At 40.6% G+C, this 22,191-nt stretch overlaps 1 protein-coding gene across 21 annotated transcripts in view; it reads right to left on the bottom strand.

Moving 5' to 3' along the window:
• ttn.2 (titin, tandem duplicate 2) overlaps positions 1–22,191 on the bottom strand; it is a 164,711-nt gene that overhangs the window by 25,629 nt on the left and 116,891 nt on the right. For all 21 annotated transcript variants that reach the window (XM_067409284.1, XM_067409291.1, XM_067409299.1 and 18 more), the window contains 7 exons: positions 20,813–21,400; positions 20,601–20,705; positions 20,312–20,509; positions 19,908–20,204; positions 19,220–19,807; positions 17,281–17,583; positions 9–17,111 (listed from right to left, as the gene is read on the bottom strand). In XM_067409284.1, coding sequence (XP_067265385.1) covers positions 9–17,111; positions 17,281–17,583; positions 19,220–19,807; positions 19,908–20,204; positions 20,312–20,509; positions 20,601–20,705; positions 20,813–21,400 — 19,182 coding nt within the window. The remainder of the gene's footprint in view (positions 1–8; positions 17,112–17,280; positions 17,584–19,219; positions 19,808–19,907; positions 20,205–20,311; positions 20,510–20,600; positions 20,706–20,812; positions 21,401–22,191) is intronic.

Raw genomic sequence — 22,191 nt, 5'->3', positions numbered from 1 at the left:
TACTTTACCTGTAATCTTTGTTCCTTCTTTAGTCTCAAGTGGCACTCCTACACCATACTCATTTTCACCGGTAACTCTGAAATAATAAACACCCCCTTCTTGAAGGTCATTCAGTTTATAAGTCAACCTTGGACAACTATCTGTAATCCTGGTCCAGCCCATTTTAGTTGCCTCACGGAGATCAACAAGGTAGTTCTTGACTGGAGCACCACCCTCATTCTCAGGAGTATCCCATGAAATAGTTGCAGAGCTCTTGGTGACTTCCTTTACTTCAATGCGGGCTGGTGGGCCTGGAGAATCAAGGACCTTTACACTCAATGTCAGTGTTGCAGTTCCAGCAACATTTTGGAGGGTTACAGTGTATTTCCCTGAGTCATCTCTTGTTGCTTGCTCAATTGTGATAGATGTGTAGTTATCAGTTGTATCAATAGCTGCCCTTACCCTCAGATCAACATCTGGTTTGTTCCACATTACATGTGGGACAGGCTTCCCCTTGAATGGGACTCTAAGGGTAAATGAGCTGCCATCTTTGACAATCAGTGTCTTCCTCATTTCATTACTGATTAGGAAAACTGGCTCATCTTCTCTGTCCTTTGCTATCTGTGGATCAGTTTCAGGGCTTGGCTCACTTGGACCAATCTTGTTAATTGATCTGACTACAAAGATATACTCTGCTCCTGATGTGAGTCCCACCACTGTGAACTCTGTGCTCTTAGTGTTACTGACACCAACTGTCCAGTCCTCATCATCGGTTTTCCTGTATTCCACCATGTATCCTGTAACTGGAGAGCCACCATCAAATAATGGCTTGTTCCAAGACAGTGTTATTGATGTTTTAGAAGAATCAACAATTTTAGGTTTAGCTGGAGGTGACGGTAGGAACAAAGGATCCTCTGCCTTTGTCAATGGACAAGGTACACTTGGTGCACTCAAACCAGCAGCATTCTCAGCAAATACTCTGTATTCATACTCACAGCCTTCACGAAGATTGGAAGCTTTTACTCTTAAGTCATAAACAGGCTTTTTGTTGACACGTACCCAACGAAGACCAGATTTCTCACGTTTCTCAATTACATAGCCAGAAATGCTACTGCCTCCATCAGAGACAGGTCTTTCCCAGCAAATTGTCATTGCTTCACTTGTAACACTGGTGACTTCAACATCTGTTGGTGCAGCAGGGACTTTAAATGGATCCATTGCCTTAACAGGATCACTCTCTAGAGGCTCACCTGTTCCATATTTATTAACTCCCCGAACTCTAAATATATACTCATTACCTTTGAGCAGTTTTGTTACTTTACATGTTGTGGCCTTCATGTCTGCATAGACCAGAGTCCAGGCAAGCCGGCTTGTTTCACGTTTCTCAACTATGTAGTGCTGAACTTCAGCACCTCCATTTTCTTGAGGTGGTCCCCAGGCCAATGTACATTTCTCTGCAGTCAAACCAGTTACTTCCAATGGTCCAGATGATGGGCCAGGCCTGTCCAGCACCTTACAGTTTACGGCTAAAGATCTGGTGCCTGCAACATTTTGCAATGTTAGAACATACTGTCCTGAGTCTCGTCTAATAGCATCTCTCACAATTAGTGTTGTACTAGTTAGTGTTGATGAAATCTCAAATCTGGCCTTGGCTTCAATTTCTTTTCCATCCTTTGCCCATGAAATCACAGGAATTGGACGTCCTGATATTTCAGCATCAATTCTGAGTATGTCTCCAGCTTTCACTACAACCAGTTGTCTTAGCTTGTCCTCAATTGTGATGCGTGGTGGATCAACATCATCCTTTACAGTTACAGGTCCTGTACCCTCTGATGGTTCACTGAGTAAGCCAGCTGCATTCTTAGCAATTACACGGAAATCATATCTTTGATCTTCAATTAGACCAGTGATGTCAAAGAATGTTTCTTGAAGATTGGCGAAATTACACTTTAACCACCGACCATCTGGAAGTTCACTGCGTTCAACAATGTAACCAGTCACCTTAGCTCCACCATCATACTCAGGTTTTGCCCAGGAGAGAGAAACAGATGTTCTTGTGATGTTCATAACTATTGGCTGACCTGGAGGCGCACATGGATCTCTGGCAGAAACAGGATCACATGCCTTTGTGCAAGGTCCAATGCCCGCTATATTTTGAGCATATACTCTATACTGATATAAGAGGCCTTCTTCCAAACCAGTTACTTTGAACTGAGTTTCTGTAATAAGTCCTCTGTTCATCTTTGTCCAGAGAATGCTGCTCTGATCTTTGCATTCCAAGTGATATCCAATGACTGGACTTCCACCATCACTTGATGGTCTGTTCCAGGTAACTAGCATTCCTGATTTAGTGGCATGAGAGACTTGAAGATTGGTTGGAGGGCCTGGAGGTGTGAAAGGGTACTGTGCAACAATTGGGGCAGAGTCAACTGCATGGCTTTTACCATAACGGTTCTCTGCAGCAACACGGAACTGATATTCTGTTCCTTGTGTCAAACGAGTTACTTTGATTGATGTTCTTGCAACTGTTGCTGAAACAATTTGCCATGCTGTAGTGGTTGTATCTCTCTTCTCAACTACATAATTATTAATTTGACAGCCACCATCATAAATTGGAGGGTCCCATGATAGTGAAATAAAATCAGCACTTATTTCCTCAACCTTGATTGCACCTGGTGGACCCGGTTTATCAAGGACAATGACAGATATTTCTGCTGATTTAACACCAATTGAATTGGTTAAAGAAATTTCATATTTTCCAGCATCTTCTCTTGTTGCATCCTTGATGACAATCTTGGATGCTGTCTTTGATGTCAGAACATTAACTCTGGTTGTTTGCTTCAATGAATGACCATCCTTTTTCCATGTAACGTCTGGAGAAGGTCTGCCTCTGAATGGAACATCTATTTTGAGATCATCTCCAGCTTTTACACTGTAGGTATTAAACAGCAAATCAATAATGGGTTCAATTGTAATATCTCTTGCCACAACAGGTGCTCCCAGTGGTTTAGGATCACTCTTTCCTTTGTCATTAAGTGCTGTAATTCTGAAGCTGTATTCCTCTCCCGTTGTAAGTCCTTCAATTGTGGCTTCCAGTGCCTTTACTGTAGCACATACTGTCCATTTATCTGATCCCTTAGTCATCATTTCAACCGTGTAGCCTGTGATTTTGCTGCCACCATCATGATCTGGCTTTTCCCATGTTAGAGTAACAGTGTGGCGAGTTACATCAACAACTGTAATTTTACCAGGTGGTAAGGGTGCTTGAGAAACTTTGATAGCCTCTGTGGTCTCTGCAGGCAAACCAACACCAAGTTCATTCACAGCCAATACACGGAAGTGGTAAAGACCTCCTTCTTGGAGATCATCAACCTTGAATGAATTTCTGACACAGTTGTTTGTCACAGTTGTGAATGCCAGCCTTTTAGATTCGCGCTTCTCAACAATGTAATGGGTGATCTTGGCTCCACCATCAATTTGTGGAGGCTCCCACTGTAGCTGAACAGAGTCTCTCTTTACATCCCTAATTTCAAAGTTCACTGGAGCACTTGGAGAGTCAAGGATTTTGGCATTAATAAATGCAGATTTTGTGCCTTTGATGTTTTCAAGGGTCACAACATATTTTCCTGTGTCAAATCGATTAACATTGTCAATAACAAGCACAGTGTAAGAGCCTGCAACTTCAATTTGAGCACGCTCTGGTAAGGTACCATCTGCCTTTGTCCACTTAACCTCTGGCTCGGGTCTTCCCCTTATGGTGACTTTTAAGCGTAGTGTTGCACTGGCACGCACAGTCACACATTTCCTAAGATCTGCATCAAGTTCTATCTCAGGAGCTTCAAGTTTTTCAGCAGCAATTACAGATCCTGGAACATCAACTTGTTCTCCAGCCCCCTCAATATTAATTGCACAAATACGGAAGTTGTATTCTGCATTTTCCTTTAATTTTTTGACTGTGAAGTGAGTTGTTTGCACACCGGTTGGAGGAGTGCACACAGTCCATTCATCTTCACTAACTTCCTTTGCCTCAACAATGTATCCTGAGACCGCTGCACCACCATCATAAATTGGTCTACTCCATGCCAAGGAAACAGTTGTGCTTGAGTGGTCAGTCACTTTAGGATTATTAGGAGGACCAGGAGGATAAGTTGCATCACAAGCTTTGTAATATTCAGATGGTTCACTTGGTGTGCCCACACCAGCAGCATTTTCAGCAGATACTCTGAATTCATAGAAGTGCCCGTCTGTAAGCCCAGTGGCTCTGAATCTCAAGTCATTTAGTCTTTTCTTGTTACACTTTGTCCATCGGATTCCCTCTTTATCACGTTTCTCAAGAACATAACCATCAATTTGTGACCCACCATCATCCTCTGGCCGTTCCCATGTGAGGACTATTGAGTCTCTAGTGATTGCACTTGCTTCTGGAGTTGAAGGTGGTCCAGGTTTGTTGAAAGGATTTTTTGCAAGGACAGGATCAGATTCAAGTGGTTCACCAATACCATACTTGTTCACTGCCATGACCCTGAATATATACTCATTACCAGGTAAGAGTTTAGTGACTTTGTAACTGATCGCTTGAATTTTTGGTTCCACCACTGTCCAAGACAGTCTGCTAGTTTCCCTTTTTTCAATGATGTAATGAGAAATACCAGCTCCACCATCATGTGATGGGTGGCTCCAATGCAAATAGCATTTTTCTGCTGTGACACCAGTTACTTTCAGAGGGCCATCGGGTGGACCAGGTCTATCAAGAACCTTTACATTAATGGGTACCTGTTTTGTTCCACCAACATTACTGAGACTTAAGAGGAAATGACCACCATCTACTCTGATGCAGTCCTTAACAGTCAAAACTGTTCTTGTGATGGTGGATTTAATTTCCATTCTAGGTGTAGCACTGTCAATTTCCTTTCCATCTTTAAGCCACATAATATCAGGAAGAGGTTTGCCAGCAATATCAGCCTCAATAGTAAAGGATTCACCAGCCTTTACAATGGTAACATCTTTAAATTTTGAATCCATGGAGACAGATGGAGCTTCAATCTCATCCTGAGCAGTAATTGGTCCAGTGCTTTCAGATGGTGCACTTAAAATACCAGCTGCATTTCTGGCAATTACTCTAAATTCATATCTTTGTTCTTCTTTTAATGCAGTTATTGTAAATTGTGTGTCTATGATATTTGTGAAACTGGCCTTCATCCAGCGACCTTCCGGCAGCTTCTTTCTTTCAATGATGTATCCTGTAATTGCACTGCCACCATCATACTGTGGTTTAGACCACTGAAGAGTTATTAGATTTCTTGTGATAACAATGGCTTCAGGAGTTCCAGGGGGATCACATGGATCACGTGCAACAACACTTTCTGAGACTTTGCTTGATGGACTGATTCCTGCAATATTCTCAGCATACACTCTATATTCATATTCAATTCCTTCCTCCAGACCATTTGTTCTTAATCGAGTGTCAGTGATAAGAAGCTTGTTAAGTTTAGTCCATAAGATGCTGTTCTTTTCTTTACGTTCCAGGTGATACCCAATAACAGGGCTGCCTCCATTATTGCTGGGGGGTTTCCATTCAATTGTCATGTGGTCTTTTGTCACTGATGAAACAAATGGTGCACCAGGTGCTGCAGGCTCAGTGAAAGGATAACTGACCACAACTAGTGCTGAATCTAATGATGTGCTTTTTCCGTATCTGTTTTCAGCAAACACTCTAAACTGATATTCAGAACCAGTCTTCAGCTTTGAGATTTTGATTGTGGTACGAGCAATGGTTGCTGAAACAATCTGCCAGTTAGTAGTGGTTGTATCACGTTTTTCCACTATGTAGTTGTTTATCTGACAACCTCCTGTGTATACTGGTGGCTCCCAAGAAATGGTAACATAGGTGGCACTTACTTCATCAATTTTGACTGGTCCGACTGGTGGGCCTGGTTTGTCAAGAATGATTATGCCAACTTCTTCTGTGACCGTACCTATATTATTTGTGGCTGTGACTGTGTACTTCCCAGAGTCCTCTCTATTTGATTCTTTAATTTTAAGAACTGTTGATGTTGTCGTGGTTGAGACATTTAATCTGGTTGTCTCTTTCAGTGCTTGTCCATCTTTCATCCATGCAATCTTTGGAGTTGGACGACCTTTAAATGGTATTTCCACTTTGAGATCTTCACCAGCTTGAACACTGTATGTGTTAAAAACTATTTTGAAGCTTGGTTCAATAGTTACATCCTTGGCAATGACAGGAGCAGCTAATGCCCTTGGGTCACTTTTTCCTTTCTCATTGTATGCTAAAACTCTGAAGAGGTACTCTTGTCCTGAACTAAGTCCGGTCACTGTACCCTCACATGTTTTGGTGACTGCAGCAACAGTCCATTCCTCTGATCCTTTTGACTGCATTTCAATATAATAACCCAAGATTCTACTACCACCATCATGATCTGGTTTATCCCAGGAAAGAGATGCTGTGGTTTTTGTCACATCAGTCAAAGTTACCTTGCCAACAGAAAGAGGAGGATCTGCTGTCTTCACAGATTCTTCTGTTTCTACAGGCAGACCGATTCCAAATTCATTTTCTGCCATGACTCTGAAATAATAAATACCACCCTCTGCCAGATCACCTACACGGAAGCTGGTCTTGGAGCACTTAGTAGTAATGTTTGTAAATCCTTGTCTATTTGATTCCCTTTTGTCAATGATGTAATTTTTTATCTTTGAACCACCATCAATAAGTGGTGGTTCCCAAACTAGGGTGGCATAATTTCTTGTTATATCTTTCACAACAAGGCTCTGTGGAGCACCTGGTGTATCGAGTACTTTTACTGACACAAATGCTGATTTAGTGCCAGCACTACTTTCCAAAGTTAGAATGTATTTCCCAGCATCATTTCTGTCACATATATCAATTGATAGCTGAGTGTAATCTGGTCCCTTTTCTATTTGGGCTTTATCTGGTAAATCTCCCTCATCCTTGGTCCAGTTTATCTCAGGAATGGGGCGTCCTTTGAATGGTATGTTGATTCTCATAGATCCTCCAGCATGCACAACAATACCTTTTCTCAACTCAGAGTCAAGCTCAATTTCAGGGGCATCCATCTTATCCACTGGTTTGACGGTTCCTTGGATGGCCACTGGCTCACCAACACCCAGTTTATTTAGGGCACATATGTGAACTTTGTATTCTTGGTGTTCAGTGAGTTTAGTAATTGTAAATTTAGTATCATTTAATCCAGAGGGTGGAGTACATGTGGTCCATTCTTCTTCATCAGCTTTACATATCTCAACAACATAGCCCTGGATGTCTAAGCCACCATCATATATTGGTCTACTCCATGCAATTGTGACTGAATTCTTTGTAGTGTCAACAAGGTGTGCATTAGTTGGTGGACCAGGCTTAAATGTGGGATCACAGGCTTTATAATAAACAGTTGGTGGACTTGGTTGTCCAACTCCAGCAGCATTTTCTGCAGATAACCTGAATTCATATTCATGATCCTCTGTCAAGCCTGTGACTCTGAAGCGCAAGTCTGTGACCCTGCGTTTGTTACATTTTGTCCACCGGACTCCAGCTCTGTCTCTCTTCTCTACGATGTAACCAACAATCTCACTTCCACCATCAGTTTCAGGACGAGTCCAGCATACAGTCATAGAGTCCCGTGATATATTTGTTATTTCTAGGTCTTTAGGTGGCCCAGGTAGAACAAAAGGATTTCTCATAATCACTGGTGCAGATTCAAGTGGTTCACCATCTCCATACTTGTTGACAGCCATAACACGGAATATGTATTCATTTCCTTTTAGAAGCTTAGTAACTTTAAACATTGTTGCTCCACAATCACTTGAAACTACAGTCCAAGCAAGACGACTTGTTTCTCTCTTCTGTATGATATAATGAGAAATGCTACTGCCACCATCATGTCTTGGAGGCAGCCATGACAATGAACACTTCTCACATGTTACACCAGAAATAGTCAAGGGCCCTTCAGGGGGTCCAGGTCTATCTAGCACTCTTACATTGAAGGAAACAGACTTTGTTCCAGCCACATTAGTAAGGTGCAATGTGTACTGTCCTCCATCAATTCGAATGGCATCTTTGACAACAAGAATTGCTTTAAAGTCAGTGTTCTTGATCTCAGCTCTTGCAGAATTTTCTACTTCTACATCGGCCTTAAACCACTGCATTGTTGGAATTGGCTTTCCTAGTACAGATGCTTCCAGAGTGAATGTGTCTCCAGCATTCACGGTCAAAATCTGGCTATACTCTGAGGCAACCTCATAGGTTGGTGGTTCAACTTCATCTTTAGCTGTAATTGAGCCAGTGCTCTCAGAAGGCCTACTGACTGATCCAGCTCCATTTCTGGCAATAACTCTGAAATCATATTTGTAGTCTTCTGTCAGGCCTGTAACTGTAAACTCAGTTTCAAGAATGTTTGCAAAACTAGCTTTCATCCAACGGCCCTCTGGCAGGTCCCGTTTCTCCACAACATATCCAGTGACGAGGCTGCCTCCATCATATTCTGGTGGTGTCCATCTAAGTTTCACTGAGTGCCTTGTCACAATCACTGGCACAGGGGTGCCAGGTGGGTCACATGGGTCACGTGCTACACAACCCTCAGAGATTTTGCTGCACTTTCCAATTCCAACTATGTTTTCAGCATAGACTCTGAACTCATATTCAATGCCCTCTTCCAATGGAGAGGTTTTAAATCTGGTGTCTTGAATGAGTATTTTATTGATCTTTGTCCAAAGAATACTATTTTTCTCTTTTCTCTCAAGATGATATCCTAGAATAGCACTTCCACCATCTGAGACTGGTTTGTGCCATTCGACTACCATAGACTCTTTTGTGAATGCAGACACAAATGGAGTTCCAGGAGGCCCAGGTTCTTTGAATGGGTACTGGGCAAGAACTGGATCTGAGTCAATGCCATAGCTTTTACCATATCTATTCTCAGCAAAGATCCTAAACTGGTATTCAGCTCCAGTTTTTAAATTACCAACTTTAAGTGTGGTCCTTGCTACTGTGGCAGAAACAACTACCCAGTTTGTTGTGGTGGTGTCTCTCTTTTGGACAATATAATTTGAAATCTGGCAGCCTCCAGTGTATGTTGGTGGGTCCCAAGACAGTGTAATGCTCTCTGCACTCACTTCATCTATCCTGACTGGGCCTGTTGGTGGGCCAGGTTTTTCAAGTATGATTATTTCAACAGTGGCTTCCTTTTGTCCAAGTACATTAGCCACAGCAATGTTATACATACCACCATCTTCTCTTGTTGCATCTTTGATCGTAAGAGTGGTATGATGTGCAGTGTCAGCAACATTTACTCTTGTGGTTTGTTTCAGAGCTGAACCATCTTTGGTCCATGTAATTGTTGGTTTTGGATGACCGGCAATTCGTGCTTCAATTTTCAAATCCTGCCCAACCTGTACATTGTAGGTACTAAGTTTAGTTCTCACTGAGGGCTCAATAGCGAGGTCCTTTGCAACAACAGGATTTGCCAGGAGTCTGGGATCACTCTTTCCTTTGTCATTAACAGCGATGACTCTAAAATGGTACTCCCCGCCTTGGGCTAAATTAGTTACAACAGTGTCAAGGGATTTTACTTGAGCACAAAGAGACCATTTATCTTGATCTTTAACTTGCATTTCAACTTCATAATGAGTAATTCTGCTGCCTCCATCATGCTCTGGTTTTTCCCATTTGAGAGAAACACTCTTCCGTGTTACATCCACAACAGAAACTTTACCAGGGGGTTGTGGAACTTCTGAGATTTTCAGTGGTTCTAGAGTCTCTGCAGGCAATCCAATTCCATGTTCGTTTTCAGCAAGAACCCTGAAGAAATAGTTGCTTCCCTCTTGGAGTGGTTCAATTTTCCATGTCATCTTGTTGCAGGTAGCAACAGCTGAGTATACCTTTCTTGTAGTCTCTCGTTTTTCAACAATGTAGTTTTTTATTTTAGCTCCACCATCCAACAAAGGTGGCTCCCAGGTAAGAGTGACTGAATTCTTTGTTACCTCCTTCACACGGAAGTTTGCAGGTGCATCAGGAGTATCTAATACTCTGACACTAATAAATGCAGTTTTTGTTCCACTGGCATTTTCCAGAGTTAAAGTGTATTTTCCACTGTCAAATCTATTAACATTTTCAATTACGAGTGAAGTGAAACTGCTTGTAATATCAATCTGAGCTGCCTCATTGATTTCACCTTCAGCCTTTCCCCACTTTATTTCAGGAGTTGGTCGACCACGAATAGGAACAAACAATCTGAGAGAACCTCCAGCCCTGACAGTGATCATCTTTCTCAGGTCAGCATCAAGATCAATATCTGGTGCTTCAAGTTTATCCTCTATGATAATGGATCCAGGGATATCAGCAGTTTCTCCCACTCCAACCTTATTTATGGCACATATTCTAAATTTGTACTCATGCTTTTCAAGCAGTTTTTTCACCTCAAATCTTGTCTCTATTATTCCTGAGGGTGGTGTACACATCATCCATTCATCGTTACTGACTTCACAGGCCTCAACAATGTAACTTTGAATCTCACAACCACCATCATAAATTGGCTTGCCCCAATGCAGGAAAACAGATGCTCTTGAGACATCAATTACCTTGGGGTTGTTTGGTGGACCGGGCCTGAAAACTGGATCCACTGCCTTGAAGTACACAGTGGGTGAACTTGGTTTACCAACCCCAGCTGCGTTCTCAGCAGACACACGGAATTCATAACTTCGGTTTTCAAGAAGACCTGTTACTCTAAAGCGTAGTTCACTCACTACACGTTTGTTGCATCTTGTCCACCGGACACCTTCTTTGTCTCTCTTTTCAACTATATATCCTGTAATTGCGTTACCACCATCATTAGTGGGTCTTTCCCATGTGATAACCATGGAATCCTTTGTTATATTTGACACTTCAACATTACTTGGTGAATCAGGTGAGACAAATGGATTTGCTGCAATCACTGGATCAGATTCCAAAGGCTCACCAATACCATATTTATTTACAGGTATCACTCTGAAAATATACTCATTTCCAGGAAGGAGTTTAGTAATTTTAAGATTGAGGGTTTGTACCTTAGATTCCACAACAGTCCAAACTAAACGGCTGGTCTCTCGTCTTTCCACAACGTAATGAGACACCTCCGCACCTCCATCATGCAATGGAGTTTTCCAGGCAATGCAGCACTTTTCACTGGTAACCCCATAGATTGAAATTGGGCCATCTGGAGGTCCAGGTCTGTCCAGAACCTTGACATTGACACTTACAGATTTCTCTCCACCAACATTTTTCAGTAGCAAGGTATACTGGCCTCCATCAACACGGATAGCCTCCTTTACACTAAGAGTAGTTGTGAAGTCAGTATTCTTGATCTCAAGTCTTGCAGTATTTGTAAGTTCTTCACCAGCTTTTATCCAATGAACTGAAGGAATAGGTTTGCCAAGTATCCCTGCATCTACTTTAAATGATTCACCAGCATTAACAACAATAGTTTGAGAATATTTGGCATCCAAGTCAATTTTGGGTGGATCAACTTCATCCTTTGCTGTGATTGCTCCAGTGCTGTCTGATGGAGCACTAGACACACCTGCAGCATTTCTTGCAATGACACGGAACTCATATTGCTGCTCCTCTACTAAGCCACTGATGACAAATTCTGTCGCAATTATATTAGTGAAAGAGGCTTTCATCCAGCGGCCATTAGGCAATTCTTTCTTCTCAATGACATATCCAGTAATCTTGCAGCCACCATCAAATTGTGGTGCTGTCCACCTGAGTGTTACAGAGCTTCTTGTGACAATCACTGCCTCAGGTTTGCCTGGAGGATCACATGGATCTCTAGCCACCTGGATTTCTGATACTTTGCTTGCTTTACTTAGCCCAACTATATTTTCAGCATAAACTCTAAATTCATATTCAATGCCTTCTTCAAGGCCACCTATCTTGAATCTTGTGTCTGGAATGATCGTTTTGTTTTGTTTCACCCACAGCAAGCTGTTTCTTTCCTTACTCTCAATATGATATCCCAAAATCTTGCTTCCACCATCACTACTGGGTTTGTTCCACAAAATAACCATGTTTTCTTTAGTAGCAGACTGAACAGTAGGAGTTCCTGGTGGATTTGGAATCTCAAAGGGATACTGTGCAACAACAGGTGCAGACAGAAGAAGTGAACTCTTTCCATATCTATTTTCAGCAGCAATTCTAAATTGATATTCACAGCCAGTCTTTAATCTTGCAGCTTTAGTTGTTGTTCTTGCAACTGTTGCAGAAACAATCTGCCAGTTTGTGGTGGATGTGTCTCGCTTTTCAACAATGTAGTTATTAATGCTACAGCCTCCTTCATATTCCGGAGGCTGCCATGATAATGTAACACTGTCTGCAGTTACCTCATCAATTTTGATTGGGCCAGTTGGTGGTCCAGGTTTATCAAGTACAATAACGCTGATGTCTGCTGTAGCTTCACCAGCTGAGTTTGTCAGTTTAATAGTATATTTGCCCACATCATCCCGTGTTGCCTCTTTTATCACAAGGTAAAGGTGTCTCTCTGCTACTTCAGCATTTACTCTTGTTGTTTCTTTCAAAGCAATACCATCTTTTTGCCAGGTAGCTGCTGCCTTGGGCTGAGCAACATATGGCACATCAATTTTCAGATCATCACCTGCCAGAACACTGTATGTGCTGAATACAAGTTTGAAGGCAGGAACAATAACAACATCCATAGCAACTACAGGGACATTAAGTGGACGTGGATCACTGGTTCCCTTTTCATTGGTTGCTGAAATACGGAAGGAGTATTCTTCACCTTGTATTAAGCCAACAACAACTGCCTCTGTTACTTTAACAGTCATTACTTGGGTCCATTTTTCACTGTTTTTCCATTGCATTTCAACATTATAACCAGTTATTCTGCTTCCTCCATCATGGTCCGGCTTCTCCCAAGAAAGTGTTACACTGTTGCCAGTTACTTGTTTTAGAGTCACTTTTCCAGGAGGAAGAGGCTTCTCAGAGATTTTTATAGCTTCTGTAGTCTCTACTGGAAGACCAACACCATACTCATTTTCAGCCAAAATTCTGAAGCAGTACAAGCTTCCTTCTTTTAAGTCTCCAATTCTCCAACTTGTTTTGGGACAAGAGGCATTAACAATGGAATATGCTTTTCTTGTAGATTCACGTTTTTCAACAATATAATGCCTGATTCTTGATCCACCATCAATAATTGGAGGATCCCAGATGAGTGAAACAGAATCTTTTGTTATTTCTTTGATTGTAAGGTTTTGTGGTGCACCAGGAGTGTCAAGAACTCTGACATTAACAAATGCTGTTTTAGCTCCTGAACTGTTTTCCACTGTTAGCATGTACTTTCCACCATCAAATCTGTTTACATTCTCAATAAGCAGTGTGGTGAAGGATGATGTAATATCAATGGATGCTCTATCAAGGGGTTCACCATTCTCCCTTGACCATCTGACTTCTGGAGCAGGTCTTCCTTTAATTGGCACAAATAATCTTAAGGTACTGCATGCTCTGATGTTCACTACTTTGCGGAGGTCTGAGTCAAGCTCAATTTCAGGTGGAAGGAATCTGTCTTCTGCTTTAGGTGAACCAGGCACAGAAGCTGGTTCTCCAACACCTTCACAGTTAAGAGCTGAAATGTTAATCTTATATTCTTGGTTTTCAATAAGGTTGGTTATGGTGAATGATGTTGCTGTTAGACCTGCCTTTGGAGTGACAATTGTCCATTCATCTTCCTCTGGCAGGCATGTTTCAACAATATAACCTGTGATATCCGAGCCACCATCATAAACTGGTTTATTCCAAGCAAGAGTAATGGATGACTTAGTTGTATCCAAAACCCTTGGATTTCCAGGGGGTCCGGGTTGGAATATTGTGTCACATGCTTTGTAAAATGGACTTGAAGGGCTTGGTGCACTTAAGCCAGCAGCGTTTTCAGCTAGGATTCTGTATTCATACTCATGTCCAGGTGTTAGTCCTGACACTTTGAAGCGCAGATCAGTAACAGTCCTTTTATTGCATTTCACCCAACGAAGGCCAGTTTTATCTCTCCTCTCAATGATATAGGTATTTATACTACTTCCGCCATTATATTCCGGATGTCCCCAACAAACCACCATTGAATCTTTTGTGATAGCAGTTACTTCTGGTGCTTGTGGAGGATCAGAAGGCACATATGGGTTAGTGGCAACAGCAGGATCAGATTCAAGAGGTTCTCCAACTCCATACTTGTTAACTGCCATGACTCTGAAGATATATTCATTTCCTTTCAGCAATTTGGTAACCTTATAGCGGTTAACTTGTAAATCTGTGGCTACATTTGTCCATGTAAGTCTACTTGTTTCACGTCTTTGAATGATGTAATATTCAATCTTTCCTCCTCCATCATGAAGTGGTGGCAGCCATGTCAGAATACATTTCTCTGTTGTCATGTCTGTGACATGCAGTGGTCCCTCGGGTGGGCCAGGTCTGTCAAGAACTTTAACGTTGAAGACAAATTTGGCAAATCCTCCCGGATTGCTAGCAGTTAGAGTGTATGCACCACCATCTTTACGTAAAGAATCTTTGTTAATCAAACAAGTATAGAAATCTGATGTTTTGATCTCTAGTTTTCCAGTGTCTTCAAGTTCCTTGCCATCTTTAGTCCAAACCAAGACTGGAATTGGGCGACCTGTAACATGTGCATCTAGCTTGAAGACATCACCTGCTTTCACTACCACAACACTACTGAAACTTGCATCAGCATCAATCTTCGGCTCTTCAATGTCATCTCTGCAGACAATGACCTCTGAAGGTTTAGATGGTTTACTAACAGCTCCAGCTGAGTTCCTTGCTAATACACGGAATTCATAAGAAGCATCTTCTGTGAGACCACTCACAGTAAAATTTGTTTCATGAATGTTGCTGAAGTTGGCTTTGAGCCAGCGACCATTAGGAAGCTCTTTTTTCTCGACTATATAGCCAGTTATTGAGAAACCACCATCACCCTCTGGCTTTGTCCACTGAAGAGTAACTTCATGTCTCGTTATGTTAAGTGCCACTGGTTGACTTGGGGGGTCTATGGGATCAAGTGCATATGTTATCTCAGATGGCTTGCTGGCTTTGCTTAGACCAGCCAGATTTTCTGCAATAACACGGAATTCATATGCAATACCATCCATCAGACCTGGTGATTTAAACATATTTCCAACGACTAGAGCTTTGCTAATCCTCTGCCAGAGTATGCTGTTTTTCTCTTTCCTCTCAATGTGGTATCCTAAAATTGGGCTACCTCCATCTGAAGAGGGTTCATTCCAGCTGATTGTCATTGAATCCTTGGTGAAGGCAACTATTTGTGGAATTCCTGGCTGTCCTGGTACATCAAATGGATAAGCAGCCACCACCGGTTCTGATGTTATGTAGGGTCCAACACCATATCTGTTCTGAGCTTTAACACGTAATTGATATTCAGTACCAGTTGTAAGGCGTGCAGCTTTGAATGTTGTGCGGATAACAGTTGCTGCCAATTCCACCCAGGATGTGCCAGTGGTCTCACGCATCTCAACAATGTAGTTACTAATAGGAACTCCTCCATCATTTTCTGGAGCTTCCCATGATATTAGAACATAATCACAAGAAACTTCATCCAATTTTATTGGTCCAGTTGGAGGTCCTGGAATATCATGTACTTGAACAGTGATGGTTTCAGTCAGTGTTCCTAAGATGTTCTTTCCAGTCATGGAATACTGTCCTCCATCTTTTCTCTTAATTTCATTAATGTTGAGAATAGTAGAAGTTGTAGTATTTTCAACGTTTATTCTCTGTGTTTGTTTAAGTTCCTGATCTTCTTTCTTCCATACAACAAGTGGTCTTGGACGGCCCAGAACAGGGATCTCAACTTTTAGATTATCACCTGCTTTAGCTACCACTATCTTCTGATATATACCTCTGAGGTCAAATCCTGGAGCTGTGGTCTGCTCCTTAATTACCACTGGTCGACTTTCACGAGGTTCACTCCTGCCTGACATGTTTACAGCAAAGATGCGGAACACATATTCTGCATTTTCCAACAATTCTGTTGCAGTGTAGTCCAAAGCTTTTATTGTTGTCACATGGGTCCACTGATCAGAATCTTTTAGCTGAGCCTCAATCACATAACCAGTAATTCGACTACCACCATCATATTTTGGTTTTGTCCATGCAAGAGTTGCTGTATCTTTGGATACATCTGAAACAATCAGATTATCTGGTGCAGAAGGAGCCTGAGAAGCTCTTATCGGTTCAGGTGTCTCTGCTGGTTCACCAATACCCATTTCATTCTCAGCTAAAACTCTGAAGTAATATTCAGCACCCTCTTCCAAGTCTGGAATCTTGTACGAGCATTTCTGCCAGTTTGCAGTGATGGTTGAGTAAGCCTTTCGTGTTGCCTCCCGCTTCTCAATAATATAATTTGTGATCTTTGAACCCCCATCAATAATTGGAATCTCCCATTGTAAAGTAATGCTATGCTTTGTGATTTCCCTTGGTTTCAAGTTCACTGGAGGTCCTGGGGTGTCCACAACACGAACATTGACAAATCCAGTCTTCTTTCCAGCAACATTTTCTAATGTTAGGACATATTTCCCAGCATCATATCTTGTACACTCAGGGATGACTACTAGAGTGTATGATTCAGTAGTGTCAATGTGAGCACGGCCTTTAAGAGGTACATCTTCTTTATACCATGTTACTTCTGGAGCTGGTCGGCCCTTGATTGGCACAAATATGCGAATTGAAGCACCTGATTTCACAACAAGTGTTCTTCTCAGCTCTGCATCAAGTTCAAAGTCAGGAATCTCCTCTCGATCCACCAGTTCAACAACTTGCTCAACTTCAGAGGGCTCGCCAAGACCTTCTGAGTTCTGTGCTCTGACTCGGAAGTGATATCTTCCTCCTGATTGTAGATTTGAAACTACAAATTCTGTAATTCTCAAGGGAGTAGTAGTGTCTTGAACCCAGTCATCATCTCCTTCCTTTTTATGTTCAACAAAGTATCCTGTCACATCAAGACCACCATCATAGAAGGGTCTACCCCAGTTAAATGTTGCAGTTGTTTTGGTTGTGTCAGTAATTCGTGGGTTGGATGGAGGCCCTGGTGGATCTGAAAAAGAAATAAATGATAATGATAAATAATCAAAATTCTTTGGGACAAAAACTGACAAGAACAACAAATCTGGAAATATGTAAAAAAAAACAAAAACAATATATACATATATATATATATATATATATATATATATATATATATAGATAGATATATATATACTTACATGCAATATCCTTTGTCATTACAGGTTGTGATGGCTCACTGGGCTCGCCAAAACCAGCCTTATTCTCTGCAGTGACGCGGAATTCATATTCAATTCCTTCTGACAGGCCTGATACTTTATAACGTAGATCAGAAATTGACTTCTTAGAAGCTCTGACCCATCTCATTCCTCTTCTCTCTTTTCTCTCAACACTATAGCCTCTAATGTCACTTCCTCCATCTACAGTTGGTCTCTTCCAGGAAATTGTTACAGCATTTCTACTTACATTATCAATTTCTGGTTTTGATGGTGGCCCAGGAGGTCCTGCAAAAAAAGTGAACACATAAAAAAATAAATAAAATGAATACACTTTTTAATATTATATATATATATATATATATATATATATATATATATATATATATATATATATATATATGGGCTGTCAAAATTCCTTCATAATCTATTGTTACCCGTCATTTTCATTTTTATATTTTAATTATAATAACAAATTTAATTGCTTTTATTTTTGTTCACATTTTCATTTTTAATTATGAACCTACAGGGACGATATAGGCTTATCCATTTATTTTGAAGAGCAGATTAACAGATTAGACTGCATAACTTTTACTTTAACATTAAATTTTTCTGTTCTGTACTATAGGCTACGTGTTGTAGCCATTAAAGAAAATGTAGTTTCATATTTATGTTTAAATAGTCCTATGTTATGTTTTAAATTCATCTATTTGATTATGAAAAGTGAAGAGCATGAGTAAGATGCATCATAAGATGCGCAATATATCAGGAGACATGGAGTGTGTCAGACATGATTTTGACCACTTCATTAAGTTTTGTTTTGTAGAAAGCCTTTCTTTAAAGTGAATTTTGTTTTGTAAAAATTGCATCTTAATTTTAATCAATGTTTCATTAACCAACTGCCTGGATGTAATAAATAAGAAGCAAATATAGCACACAGTATAATCATGACATGGAGGCGCGGGCGCGATCACTTGCGCGTGAACTGGAGCACGTCTAATAGGCTAAATGAACCGAAACTCAGCAGCTGCTTGCCTCACAGACATGAGAAATATATCTATAGAAAGCTTTAAATATTTACTTTAACGAAAATGAAATAATTCAAAACGAAAAGAAATAGGCTACTCTGATTATGTAGACTAAACCGAATGAAATGTGCGTTCTCTCCAGGCGCATCCACTATGAGCAGATGATGAGAGTTAGTAATGTCAACTTCATCTTTGCTGCCGACACTGATTCAGAAAACATTACTTTATTAATAAACAATTAAAATGTCTCCTTGCTGTTTTGGTCACATTCATAAGACCAATATCGATTCGTAAATCGCAGTTGATCTTTTGGTAGGCTATATGCTGTTTTCAGTTGGTGAATAAACAGTACATAGTGCGCCTCCCATTCAATAAATTGCAATAGGCTTAAAGCTTTGTGTTTTTTTTTTTTTATATGGATCAAAGTCTCAGATTTCAAATTCTGTCCATTTCATTAAGAAATTCAAGCAATAAATACCGTTTTGGCGCTCTTTAATGTGGCGTGATAGATCGTTGTAGCTTCTGGGAACTCGCCTGTGTGTTATCAAACGCATAGCAAAAGATTCGTGCCAGTTTCATTTCTGTTCTGGATCCAGTGTTCTGCTGCTACAATGGAGCGCACTCGACACCAATTGGACAGGGGGGGGAATTACAGTTACAATTTACAATAGATCACCCTCAGTGTAATCTGTCAACGTGATGGATGGCCTTCAGATTTTTCCGTCATTGATAAAAAAATTCCGTCAATGACGGACAATTTTCAGTTAACGCGACCTCTGATACATATATATACATATTTATACATGATACACTATCATACATTATATATATTTATATATGACTGCAACAATAGACTGAAACAAAATAAATGCAGTAAAATATGAAATTGAGCTTACCATAACTGTCAACCATTTTAACTGGTCCAGACTGTGTTGCATCCCCAGTGCCATACTGATTGACTGCTGAAACACGGAATATGTATTCATTTCCCTTTATCAGCTTGCTGGCAACATAGCGGCAATCCATAACATTTTCAGCAAGCTTTGTCCAGAGTAGGCGACTGGTTTCTCTCTTTTCTAATGTATATGATTTGATACTGCAGCCACCATCTTCTTCTGGTGGCAACCATGTCAATGTGCATTTTTCAGCAGAGACACTGCTGGCTTCAATAGGACCTGGAGGTCCAGGCACATCCAGGATTTTCACTTTAACTTTTTCTTCTTTGATACCAAATGGATTGCTTGCACTAATGGTGTACTCTCCAGTGTTCTTTCGGCTGGCATACTTGATAGACAAAGTTGAAGATGTGGGAGTGCTTGTGATTTGGACAATATCTGAGGACTTGAACTCTCTTCCACCCTTAGACCACACAGCTGTAGGAGGTGGTTTGCCAAGAATGCTTGATGCTGTGATGACAATTGTTTCTCCAGCCTTCACAGTCACTCCATCCTTCATTTCAGGGTCAATTGTAATAGTTGGCGGTTCTGTAAAGTTAGGTATTGATTATAAACATGTTATGTTTATAGAGGGTTTTATTGAGGGTTTGGTTAAGCAAATTCATTAAAACCTGACAATATAACTTACCATATTCATCTTTGCAGACAAGAGGCTCAGTTGTCTCTGAGGGAGCACTGATAGCTCCAGCTGCATTTTTAGCTCTTATTCTGAATTCACAAGTACAGCCTTCCTGTAGGTCTGTTACAGTGTATGCACAGCTTTGGACATTCACATGGTTAGCCTTCATCCATGTCTTTCCAGGATGCTCTAATTTTTCAACAATATAGCCGGTCAGTTTGTGGCCACCGTCATACTTGGGTGCAGTCCAAATAAGTGTTACACTGTTTCTTGTGACATTGATCACATCAGGTTTGCCAGGTGGATCTATAGAAAGACAATAATAAAAACAACAAAATTCATTTTGTGCTCTTTTCCTGATGAACAGCATGAAGAGGTCAGCATAAACAGAAAGAGAGTACACTTATACTCACCAATAGGATCAAGAGCAACAAGAGATTCAGTTATTTTGCTTGGCTTTCCGAGTCCAGCCACATTCATAGCTATGACCCTAAATTCATATTCCAGGCCTTCAACCAAACCGGTCACTCTGCATTCTTTCACTCTTAAAGGTGTCTTGTTGGCTCTCTTCCACATTAAACTATTTCTATCTTTGAATTCCATGTAATATCCTATAAGCAATATTAGAAGTAAAAGTTTACTTTAGATATGACTAAATAAATAAATAAATAAATAAATAAATGTAGTTAAGACATGTTTTACCTGTGATGGGAGAGCCTCCAGTATCTTTTGGATCAGACCATGTTAGTATAGCAGACTCATGACGAATGCTCACAACTTCAGGTGGTGCTGAAGCCCCTGGTGCATCTGGTGTGGGGAAAAGTATGTAATTGATGTAAAGAAATATTTTTAAATATCCAGCATATTTCATATTTCAAATAAAACATATTTGGGCTTTCCTGATAAATACTTACTGAATGGATGTTTAGCCAACACTGGATCAGATCTGAGGAACTCTCCAACTCCATATTTATTTTCAGCACAAACTCTGAAGATATATTCTGTTCCGTCGTGAAGTCTTGTAACTCGCATAGAGTTCTTCTGAATCGCAGAAGCAACTGTGACCCATTTGTTAGCAGTAGAATGCCTCTTCTCCAAAATATAGTTGCTAACTTCTGATCCACCATCATCTTTGGGTGGGCCCCATTCTACAGTAATTGCTTCTGCTGTGATTTCATCAAATTTAATAGGACCGGTGCAGATTCCAGGCTTTCCAACAACTTTAATGTCAATAGCGGACTCCTCTGTTCCAGCACTGTTTCTCAAAATTATAGTGAATTTGCCAGCATCGCCTCTATGGCAATCACGAATCAGCAAGACCGTGTTTGTTGCAGTTGATTCAACTGAGATTCTGCCACTATCTGATAAAGTAACATCACCCTTTTTCCATGTGACTGCTGGAGCAGGTATACCTATAATAGGGATATTAAGACGAACAGTACTTCCTTCCTTTGCCACGTAGCAAGAGTCTGGCAAGCCTTTAAGGTTACAGTGTGGAAGCACTGTAAAGAGAGAGAGAAAAGAAAAAAAAATAATGGATGTGATTACATAACCAGTAAGACACAAATGTAACTATTAGGTACACCAGGGGTTTTCAAAGTGTGGGGAGAGCACTTCAGCGGAGGTGCAGAGTAGAACTTGGTGCAAAGCACTTGGGTCTGATGTTTCGGTTTCTGTTTTTATGAAATGAACATGCATGAATGAGAAAATAAAGTGCTGGACATGTTTGATGTCAAAAACAGTTAAGCACAATAAGCCACAAAAAAAGATCTTTATGTGTTACTCACATAGAGGACACCTGAAGCGCATACACAGAAAGAGAACTCTCACATTCAGTTCTCTTTAGGGGCGAATCGCACTTGAACGGTCACACACACAGATTTATTTTCTAAATATTTGTCTTGGCGAGTATTCCCATAAACAGTCAGTTTCTTAACTGAACAAACATTTGAGGCAAATATCTGATGTGTAACATTATATTAGATCCATGCATTCAGTCTTAAATTGACAGCAGCCTAAAAGACTGCTGTTGTTTTTATCATTCATGTTAATCAAATAATAAAAAGCAAAGAGGGAATCCCTCACTGACCTTGACTGAATAACTTTTGAAGCTTTAATAATAATCAATTTATTTGTAATTAATACACTAAAGACTATGCAGTGAATATTTAACATGCCTGATAAGTTATTAAAAGCACAATAAACCATGCAAGAAAACTGAATTCAGCACCCACACGCTGACGGGCAACCGTCCATGCACACTCCCAAAGTGCTTTGACGGAAAGCATCAAGC

The sequence above is a fragment of the Chanodichthys erythropterus genome, chromosome 14 (assembly GCF_024489055.1).
Source record: "Chanodichthys erythropterus isolate Z2021 chromosome 14, ASM2448905v1, whole genome shotgun sequence".
Classification (NCBI taxonomy): domain Eukaryota; kingdom Metazoa; phylum Chordata; class Actinopteri; order Cypriniformes; family Xenocyprididae; genus Chanodichthys; species Chanodichthys erythropterus.
The sequence above is the reverse complement of the archived record's forward strand: the minus strand, read 5'-3'. Positions and strand labels throughout refer to the sequence as shown.